This window comes from Mandrillus leucophaeus, unplaced genomic scaffold (assembly GCF_000951045.1).
Source record: "Mandrillus leucophaeus isolate KB7577 unplaced genomic scaffold, Mleu.le_1.0 Scaffold53, whole genome shotgun sequence".
Classification (NCBI taxonomy): domain Eukaryota; kingdom Metazoa; phylum Chordata; class Mammalia; order Primates; family Cercopithecidae; genus Mandrillus; species Mandrillus leucophaeus.
In genome coordinates, this window is record NW_012105697.1 from 1,491,551 (window position 1) to 1,502,476 (window position 10,926).

The 10,926-nt window shown below is 54.1% G+C and overlaps 1 protein-coding gene across 1 annotated transcript in view; it reads left to right on the top strand.

Annotated features, from left to right (window-relative positions):
- SSC5D (scavenger receptor cysteine rich family, 5 domains) overlaps positions 1–10,926 on the top strand; it is a 29,926-nt gene that overhangs the window by 5,130 nt on the left and 13,870 nt on the right. Inside the window, exons 6-10 of the mRNA XM_011997025.1 lie at positions 641–814; positions 4,204–4,521; positions 6,125–6,721; positions 6,799–7,113; positions 7,344–7,511. Of these exons, the coding sequence (XP_011852415.1) occupies positions 641–814; positions 4,204–4,521; positions 6,125–6,721; positions 6,799–7,113; positions 7,344–7,511 (1,572 nt within the window). The remainder of the gene's footprint in view (positions 1–640; positions 815–4,203; positions 4,522–6,124; positions 6,722–6,798; positions 7,114–7,343; positions 7,512–10,926) is intronic.

Genomic DNA, 10,926 nt, shown 5'->3' on the forward strand with positions numbered 1-10,926 from the left:
AGCAGAGGGGCAAGATGGGGGGGTCCCTACACGCCCTTCCTGCCCTTTGTCTGGACTTTCCACTCCCCCATCTTATTCCTCTCTGAATCCTCACCCTGCGTCAGTGGTTCTCAGCTGGGCGTGGCTTTGCCCCCAAGGGGACATTGGACAGTGTTGGAAACATTTTTGATGGTCACAGCTGGGGGCGGGGGTGCTCCTGGCATCCAGGGGTTGGAGGCCAGGGGTGTTGCTCAACATCCCGCAGTGCACAGGACGCCCCCGCAGCCCAGAACAATCCAGCCCCAAATGGAAACATCGCTGAGGATGAACCTCAGCCCTGTGGCAGCCCTGGCTGGCCCTGCCTCCTGGCCCCTGGCGGACGCCAGCCTTCTACTCTGCATAAAGTCACCTCCCGCTTCTCTGTCACCCCTAAGCTACCATGCCCTCTGCTCTCTCTGCTCTCTTGCCCCCAATTCACACCCCCTCTCCCCAGGTCAGGAACGTGGAAAGCGTGGGCTGTGTCTAGGGAGGAGGTTCGGCAGGAAGAGATCTCCGCGTGCAGCTGAGAGGACTGAGGAAGGATGATGCGGGAGGTGGGGATGCCGGCTGCAGCTCCCGGATGGTGTGTGTGGGTGGCAATCACTTATCCCCTGCTCCACAGGCATGCCCCTGGGCTATGTCCCTCCCACGGCCCCCACGGACAGCAACAACTCCACGCCCAGGGAGGCTGCCTCCAGGCCCCCGTCCACCATGACGAGCCAGGCTCCAGGGACGGCAGGCGTTTCAACTCCTCCAGCCTCCCCTACTGTCCTTTGGGAGCCCGGACCGGAAGCCGGTGAGTCCCTCCATGCTCCCCAAGAAAACAAGGTCCTTCCTTCTGTTTCCTTCTCTCAGCTCTGAGACTGTCTTATGGGGGGCCTCTTGCAAAGAGAAAGGTGGAGAAGAGGAGCACAGGGGCCTCACCCAGGACATTGAGCTGGGTTCAATGCTCTGCTGTCATGTCTGGAAGCGTGTGATAATTTTTGAACAAGGGGTCCTGACTTTCATCATTTACTGAGCCCCCAAAATTCTGTAACCAGTCCTGGATAAGAGAAAGGATGGTGGGCTGGGTCTGCTCTATTCCCGAGCTGCACGGTGTAGCTGTAGGATCCATCATGGGGTACTCGGGCCAGCTTGAAGGAACAGCCCTGCTCAAACATTACCTTTACTTTCCAGAGTCTCTAGTTCTTTAGCAAATATGATCAATGGTTCTGCCTGCCTCCTTTCCACCAGTTTTTGTTTTGTTTTGTTTTCTTTTCTTTTTTTGAGATAGGATTTCATTCTGTCACTCAGGCTGGAGTGCAGTGGTGTGATCATGGCTCACTGAAGCCTCAACCTGCAGGCTCAGCTTCCTGAGTAGCTGGGACTACTAATTTTTTGTATTTTTTGCAGAGATGGGGTTTTGCCATGTTGCCCAGGCTGGTCTCGAACTCCTGAGCTCAAACCGTCTGCCCACCTCAGCCTCCCAAAGTGCTGGGATTGGAGGTGTGAGCCACCGCGCCTGGCCTCTGTCATGAGTATTGAAAGGACTGTTGTTTTAAAATATAGGTGTTATTATTACCCAGGTGTGGTGAGGCCAGGAGATCAGGAGATGACAGCCACTAAAAAGATTGTGACTCACGGTTCTCGAGAGGACGGCATGCCACACGGGGTCACACAGGGGAGCACCAGGGCCAGGCAGGAGGTAGAGGGAGTGAGAGGGAGGCATGGCAGGAATCTTTATCTATATATTTATTTAGAGACAGGGTCTCACTTGGTTGCCCAGGCTGGAGTGCGGTGGTATAGTCACAGCTCCCTGCAGCCTCAAACGCCTGGGCTCAAGTGATCCTCCCACCTCCGCCTCCTGGGTAACTAAGACGACAGCTGCATGCCACCGTGCCCAGCTAAGTTTTTTTTTTTTTCTGTAGAGACAGGTCCTCACTATTGTCCAGGTTGGTCGCAAATTCCTGGCCTCAAGTGATCCTCCTGTCTTGGCCTCCCTAAGTGCTGGGATTATAGGCGTGAGCCACCATGCCCGGCCAGGTGCAGGGGTCTTTCTTGTGTCTTTTGCAGGAAGGAATAGGTGAGACAGGGTAAGCAGGCTTAGAATTGGCTGCTTTGAAGAATTTCAGTGGGGGTGGGGGTGGCTCAGAAGGGTTGCCCTCAGTCGGCTGGTACCTGGCCCTGGGGCAGTGAGAACAGGTGCAGAGTGGCCCAGGGTGTGAGAGCCCCGTGGAGAGGGTGGTTTGCACACAGAAGGCATGCTCAAGCCGTTTACCACCTCTAGGAATTAGCTAACCCTGGGAGGGGCAGTCCCTCAGGATCAGGAATGCTCCAAGATGTCAAAGCATCAGAAATTCAGAAAATAAGAAGGCGTGGTTAACACAGCTGTCTCCTCAAGACGGGAAAAGGCCAAACAAAAGCAGCAACTTGTTTTCACCATGGTCACCATTCCCAGAGGCCTCTTTCCCCTCTTCCTGAATAATGTCAGCTAACACTGATCGAGCATGCGCTGGCTCCTGGTCACTGATGCTGTTCCCAGTTCTCTCCATGTCCCAGTCCAGGTGACGCTCGCAGCCACTGCGGTGTGGGCATTGACAGGTCTTCATGTTACAGATGAGGCAGCGCAGCTGAGAAATGGGAGAGCCAGGATTCAAGCAAAAACGCTTGTTCCAGGGCTCACATTCTTTTAAAAAAATTGTGATAAAATATACATGACATAAAATTTACCCTTTTTACCAGCTTTTTTTTTTTTTTTTTAAAAAAAAAAACCAGGGTCTCACTCTGTCACCAAGGCTGGAGTGTAGTGGTGGCTCACTGCAACCTCCGCCTCCCAGGTTCAAGTGATTCTCCTGCCTCAGCCTCCTGAGTAGCTGGGATTACAGGCGTGAGCCACCGCGCCTGGCCCATGCCTGGCTGATTTTTGTATTTTTAGTAGAGACAGAGTTTCTCAATGTTGGCCAGGCTGGTCTCGAGCTCCTGATCTCAGGTGATCTGCCTGCCTCAGCCTCCCACAGTTGCTGGAATTACAGGCGTGAGCCACCGTGCCTGGCCTGCTGCTTCCTGTCTTTTAAAGGACTTCCTCTGAGAAGGCTTCCCCAGCTTCCCCAGGCAGAATTTTTCTCACCTTCTCCTCGTTGTGTGTCTGCCTTGCCTTTTTGGTACTTCCACTACTCCCTTTAGCTCGCTGAGTTGCAATGAAGTGTGTGCATACTACCTTCTCTAAAGACCTAGAGTTTTTGGCCGGGCGCGGTGGCTCAAGCCTGTAATCCCAGCACTTTGGGAGGCCGAGACGGGTGGATCACGAGGTCAGGAGATCGAGACCATCCTGGCTAACACGGTGAAATCCCGTCTCTACTAAGAAGTACAAAAAACTAGCCGGGCGAGGTGGCGGGCGCCTGTAGTCCCAGCTACTCGGGAGGCTGAGGCCGGAGAATGGCATGAAACCGGGAGGCGGAGCTTGCAGTGAGCTGAGATCCGGCCACTGCACTCCAGCCTGGGCGACAGAGCGAGACTCCGTCTCAAAAAAAAAAAAAAAAAGAAAAACCGAGAGTTTTTCAAAGCAGAGGCTGTGCCTGACTCATAAACAACAACAAAACACCTTATTATCCCTGGTGGTCTAGTGGTTAGGAAAATAAAATCTAAAAAAGAAGAAAAAAAACCCCTTATTAAACCAATAATAATGAGAGAAAATTAAGGGTGGTGAACAATTGCAGGGAAAAAGACTTTTATTTTAATTGAGGTGAAATTCATGTAATATAAAGTTAACCAGTTTAAGTATACAACTCAAGTGGTATTTATACATTCAAAATGTTGTACAACCACTACTATTTGGCTACTGTGAATGGTGCTGCTATGAACATTCACATACCGCTGTCTGTCTGAATACCTGTTTTCAGTTTATTTTGGGTATATCCCTACTATAGACTTTCTAGATTATATGGTAATTCGATGTGTAGCTTTTTGAGGATCCTCCAAACTCTGCCTGGCTCATTATCCCTCGTGCCTAATGCAGAAAATGGCACAAAAAAGGCTTCATTAAATATTTGCTGCCTGGAGGAAAGGATGGTTGAATGGAGGGGAGGCCTAGATGGATGAACAGATGGATGCATGGAAAGGAAGATGGAGGGAGGGAAAGGTAGATGAAGAGTCAGGAGGCTGGGTGGCTTCCCTGACTCTTAATTCTTTGGGTCTCTTCTACCCCAGGGTCCCCCCAGCTGCGCCTGGTGGCTGGGCCCAGCAAGTGCTCAGGTCGACTGGAGGTGTGGCATGACCAGCGCTGGGGGACCGTGTGTGACGATAGCTGGGACATGCGGGACTCAGCCGTGGTCTGCCGGGAGCTGGGCTGCGGTGGACCTCGGCAGCCAGACCCTGCTGCTGGCCGCTTTGGCTGGGGTGCGGGTCCCATCTGGCTAGATGATGTGGCCTGTGTGGGGACCGAGGCTTCGCTGTCCGACTGCCCTGCTGCTCCCTGGGGAAAGCACAACTGTGCTCACAATGAGGATGTTGGGGTCACCTGCACTGGTAAGGAGGCCCTAGCTATCTGTTGACTCCAGGAGGGCTTCCTGGAGGGGGAACAGTAACTAACATGGGCACTAACATTGAGCGCTTCCTAAGCCCCAGCCCTGTGCTGGGTGTTTTTGCACATATGACCACATTGAAATCACATAATAAGTCTAGGATGGTATGTGTTATGCCCATTTTACTGATAAATAAGCTGAGGCACAGAGAGGTTAGGTAACTTGCTCAAGATCACACAGCAACAACTGACTGGTAGACCTGGGATTCCCACTCAGAGAAGCTGCTGCTTCCTCTTCCTTCCAGGAATCAAGGAAATCTCCCACTAAGAAGGAAGCTTTAGCTTTCCTAAGATGAAAGGAAGCAGGCAGGGCACTGGGAGATGGAGAGAAGCCAAAGCGAGAGCCAGTTAACATAAACTCAGGCAATGCCTGCTATTACATGGCAGAGGCTGAGCTAGGCGCAGGGTCCTCATGCTGGGCTCATGAATGGAATGAACATGGTCTTGGTCTTTGAATAACTCACAGCTCATGGAGAGAAAGAACTACTCTAACAAATCATTGCAAACCTGTGTGACTCGTTATAGTTTGGGGTCACCAAGACCACTCTCAGAGTCAATAATTTGCTAGAAGATCTCATAGAACCAAAGAATCTGTTACACTCAGGGTTATTGTTTATCACAGTGAAAGGATACAGATTAAAATCAGCCAAGGGAAGAGGCGCCTGAGGCAGGGCTCAGGAGAGAGCAGGTGTGAGCTTCCAACTGTCCTGTCCCAGTGGAGCTGTGCAGACAGCACTTCATTATCCCAGCAACAAAGTGGGACAACACACATGAGGAACCGCCAACTAGGGAAGTTCCCCTGAGCCGTGGCGTCCAGAGTGTTCATGGGGGCTCGGCCACGTACATGTGGCTGACCATAAATCACACTGTTAGCACAGGCGATCCAGCATGGCCCAAGTCCCCCAGGGACACAATCTCTTATCAGGCAAGGTGTTCCAAAGGCTTTGAAGCCGTCTCCCAGGAGCCGGGGAAAGGGCTAAACCTTTCTTTGGGCAAGGTTAATCCTTTACTGCACACATGTGCTAATCAGAAGGATGGAAGATGGAGAGTGGTGCCTCATAGGATGGAGGTATCACCTCTGCTGGAAGCTATGGCTCTTCCCTCTGTCCCCCTCTTCCTGAGGGCCATGGGGGCACCACAGAAGGATTCTGAGTTCAGGAGTGGCCTGTCGGACCTGGGTACCCCTCTGGTGGTAAGAATTGACAGGAGGTAGGGAAACCCATCAGAAGGTACAGGAAATGAGGTCCTGACTCAGAGCAGAAGCTGAGGAGATGGAGGGGGGGTCAGGTGTGAAGGGGTGAGGGGGTCAGTCATGTCCAGATTGTAAATGCCAAGAAGGCAGGGGGCGGTGTCAGGTTTGGCTTACCACAGGCTCCCCAAGGGTCTAACATAGTGTGTGGCTCATAGGAGGTGCTTGATTTGTGACAATAAATGAATGAATGATGAATGAATGGGAACTGGGTAAGTGACTGCAGAGGAGGGGTCTGGGTAGATGATCTTGTCATCATGGTGTCTCTGTCTTCTCTTCCTGCCCCACACACCTTCCAGGGCCCCCAGGCCTGGACTCCATCTCAGACCCCTTCAGCTGGAGCTGGATTCCTGGACTGGGGAGAGATCGGGATGCCTGGCTCCCAGGAGAGCTGGCCACCAAGCCCTCTGCAAGTGTGACTGCCAGTGTTCTGGAGAAAACAACCACGAAGGCCCCAGGGAAAATGCCTAAGAGTACTAAGAAGTGGGTGACAAAATATGCAAAGAGACCAACCACTCAACCTCCACTGACGCCAACCACAAAGCACTCCAGGGCCCAAAGCCCCCCAGACCTAACCTCACAGACCACTACAGCCCTGACCACTGAGGCTTCCCGAAGACCCACTGCTGAGTTTACCAGAAGGCCGACCACGGAGGCCCCCCGGAGATGGACCTCTCACACCACTGCCACGCTGACCCCTCAGGCACCCCGAGAACGGACCACTAAGACCACGGCAATGCTGACCACTCAAGGCCCCCAAGAAATGACTTCTGAGGCCACTATCAAGAGAATCCCTCAGGCCTCCCTGGAGCCATCTGCTGAGATACCAGAAGGGTCTCCAGAGTCACCCAAAGACCCGGCCCCCTCTCCCAGTGCTAGCACCACCAAGGAATCAGGTGAGTGGCCATGAGGGGTGTGGGGAGAGAATGGGAGAGACTGACCCTCCCTCCTAACCTCAGGGCCTTCCACGCAGGCCTGTTCCGGGTTCGTCTGGCCGATGGGCCCAACCGCTGTGCCGGCCGGCTGGAAGTGTGGCATGCCGGACGCTGGGGAACAGTGTGTGATGACAACTGGGACCTGCGGGATGCCACTGTGGCCTGCTGGGAACTGGGCTGTGGAAAGGTCCGGCCCCGAGTAGGCAAAACCCATTACGGCCCTGGGACTGGGCCCATCTGGCTGGATGACATGGGCTGCAAGGGAAGCGAGGCCTCACTGAGCGACTGCCCCTCGGGGGCATGGGGGAAACACAACTGTGACCACGAGGAAGATGTGGGGCTCACCTGCACTGGTACCAGGGCATGGCGGCGGTGGAGGGGGTTACGGGGGGTGGTCAGGAGAATGGAGTCAAGGTGGGGCCAGGTGACTGCACCATGGTAGACTCTAAAGAACTGGGCTTGAGGGGTTGGGGTGGGGAGATCCCAGAATTGCTCCAGAAGATTCCAAAAGAGGAGGGAAGAGCAGCAGCAAGGACCTCTGAGAAAGAGGATGGGGTCAACCATTGCCCCAATTTCTCCAAAGGCTACACAGACTATGATGATTATCCCCCCTGGACCTGGGACCCCACCTCAACAGAGGACCTGGCCAAGGGGACCACCACGGCACGGGTACCCGGACACACTCTCCCCTGGGGCACCACCAGGCGCACAGGGATCTCCTCTCCAGCAACAAGGCGCCTGCCAGACACAGGTGAGGGGCGTGATTGGGGTGGCCATGGGGGGCCTCCATAAACCTCCATTCACTTCCCTGCAGGGTTTCCAGAAAGACCCTTCTCAGTGAGCTCGCTGAGGTCTCGGGGCACCCCAGAAAGGTTTTCCTCAGCTCCTGAGACTCTAAACGCATTATCTCCTTGGGCCCAATGGTGACACTTCTTGAGAGCCGAGGACACCATCTAAGAGATCAGGCTAAGCTCAGCAATCCTGAGTCCATGGCCCTCCTGTAAACCACACAATACGAGAGCCTGGGCCCCTCAGTCAAACCCACAACCAAGGGCCACTCTGTCATCACATAATCGTCCCCACCCCAGCTCCCCCAAAGCAAGCGAAACCTTACCCATTCTTGAAGCTCATGCTCTGGTCCGGGTCTGGTATGGCTCAGACAGAGGTGGGGACTCCTGGAGTGCTGCTTCTCTCCCTACCCTGGCCATCCCCTCCCTCCGGCCTGCAGAATCAGCCTCCAGGGACACAGCTCCGTCCCCCTCTGCTCTGTGGCGTCTGTCTTGCTGTTGCAACTCCTTCCACACCTGGGACCACATTTGGGACCTTGCCCTGCTTTGGCCCCCACATTGCTGCCACCACATTGTTTTGCATTTTTCTTGGCCTGTCTTCCTTGTATCCCCATCTCTCAGGGTCCCTCTGAATCCATCTCTGCTCCTGTTTCTCACTCGCTATTGGTCTCTTTTCTTTCATTATCCATTTCTCACCCTCGTCATCTCTATCTCTGTGTTGCCCATGATGGAGTGCAGTGGTGTGATCTTGGCTCACTGCAGTCTTGACTGCCCGGGCCCAAGTGATCCTCCCGCTTCAGCCTCCTGAGAATTTGGGACTACAGATGTGCGCCACCACACCCGGCTCATTTTCATTTTTCGTAGAGACAGGCTCACTATGTTGCCCAGGCTGGTCTCAAACTCCTGAGCTCAGACGATCCTCCTGTCTTGCTCTTCCAAAGTGCTGGGCTTATAGGCGTGAACCACCATGCCTGGCCTCACTCCATTTTCCATGGTCAATTTCTCTATCTTTTCTTCTCTGTGCCAGTCTCTTTTTTTCTTTCATTTTCAATTTCTCATGCTCATCTTTATGCCGTATTTTTTTTTTCCATGGTCGTTTCTCTTGCTCTATTACCATCTTTCTCGTTTTTTTCTTTCATTGTCAGTTTCATATTCCCGTCATTTCTTTTTCCCTATGTCTTTCTTTTTCAATTTCTCACCCTCATTACCTGTTTCTCACTCCAGTTTTCGTGGTCAGTTTCTCTTTATTTTTTTCTCCCTTGTCTTTCTGTCTTTTTCTTTCATTATCAGTCTCACACTCTCATCATTTCTGTTTCTCACCTAGTTTTTCCTGATCAATTTATGTCTTTCCTCATCAGGCTTTCTATTTTCTTTCAGATCTCACCTATACCACCTCTGTTTCTCGCTCCATTTTTCATGGTAAGTTTCTCTTTTTTTGAGACAGAGTCTTGCTCTGTTGCCCAGGCTGAAGTGCAGTGGTGTGATCTTAGCTCACTGCAGCCTTGAACTCCCAGGCTCAGGTGATCCTCCCACCTCAGTCTCCTGAATAGCTGGGATTACAGATGCACACCACCATGCCTGGCTAATTTTTTTTTTTTTTTTTTGAGATGGAGTCTTGCTCTGTTGCTCAGGCTGGAGTGCAGTGGCGTGGTCTCAGGTGACTGCAACCTCCGCCTCCCGGGTTCAAGCGATTCTCCTGCCTCAGCCTCCTGAGTAGCTGGGATTACAGGCACTTGCCACCACGCCCGGCTAATTTTTTGTATTTTTAGTAGAGACGGGTTTCACCATGTTGGCCAGACTGGTCTCAAACTCCTGACCTCGTGATCCGCCCGCCTCAGCCTCCTAAAGTGCTGGGATTACAGGCATGAGCCACCGCTCCTGGCCTGATTTTTAAATTTTTTGTAGAGATGGGTTCTCACTGTGTTGCCCAGACTCAAGTCATGACTTGGGATGACTTGGGAGGCTCAAGTCATCGGCTCGCTGCGGCCTCCCAAAGTGCTGGAATTGCAGGCGGGAGCGGGGCCCAACCTGTTTCTCTATCCTCTGTCCTCTTGTCTTTCACTTTCAGTTCTCCGCTTCGCCACCTGCTTCTCACTCCATTTTTCACGGTCGGGTTTTCCATGATCACTTCACACTCTCATCATCTCCATTTCTCACTGCGTTTCCTCCCCAGGCCCAGGGCTGTGGTATCTTTTCCTTTGTCTCTTACCGTTGTTTTCTTAGTCTCCATCTCCCGTGCTTTCCCCTCAGTCTCCCGCGTGCTGTCTTCTCTCTCCCCGTCGTTTCTCTCACGGTCAGCCCCCTTCCCTCCATTTCTGTCTCCCGCGGGCTCCTCTGTCCGTTTCTCACCGTCCGCGCCGCCCTCGCCGCTCCCTCACGGGAGGTTTCACTCCCCACCTAAGGGGCAGCGTTTCGGCCCTCCCTCTGTACCCGCCGCGGTCGCTGTTTCTCCGTCTTCTCCCTCCATTCCCCTCTCCCGTCCTGCACACCATCCGGGACTGCCCGGGCTTCTGCCTCTGTCGCCCGCGCCCCGTACCTGTGCCCTCCTGAGGGGCCCAAGCCTCCCGCTGCCGTAGGAGAGTCTCGCCGCACGCGTGCTTTCCCGCCTTTTTTTTTCTGGCGCTCAGCACGCATGCGCACGCGCGGAGGGTCCGGGAATGGAGGGCTGGGAGGGGCAGGCGTTTATCTGCCTCGCACCTCGTGACGTCACAGGCGCGCTGCGCCTCCTGATTGGCCAGCTGGCGCATCGGCCAGCGGTAATAATAGCTGAGCGAAGGGCAACCAGGCCCCAAGAAGCGGGCCTCGCGGTGGGGAAAGGGAGGGAGGAAGCAGGCCCTGGAGGCGCCGTGACTTGTGGGTGAGTGGACTCCAGTTGTGAGCTAGAGCTATCATTCCGTTTCCAGAGCCGGAAGCGGGAGCTCTGAGAGGTGATGCTTCTCGTTCAAGGACTGCCAGGGTTGCAGCGCCTCCCAGGCCCATAGCGCCCCCTGGTGGTGGAGGCGGGCACGTGCCGGGCGCGGCAGCTGCGGAGCCTGCGGGTCCGGCCTCGGTACCCCTCCTCCCATAGGGGAGGGAGGCAGCCAGCCCGTGAGCAGAAATAAATGCAGAATTGGCCAGGCGCAGTGGCTCACGCCTGTAATCCCAGCACTTTGGGAGGCCAAGGGGGGCGGATGACGAGGTCAGGAGATCGAGACCATCCTGGCTAACACGGTGAAACCCCGTCTCTACTAAAACTACAGAAAATTAGCCGGGCGTGGTGGCGGTGCCTGTAGTCCCAGCTACTCGGGAGACTGAGGCAGGAGAATGGCGTAAACCCAGGAGGCGGAGCTTGCAGTGAGCTGAGATCCGGCCACTGCACTCCAGCCTGGGCGACAGAGC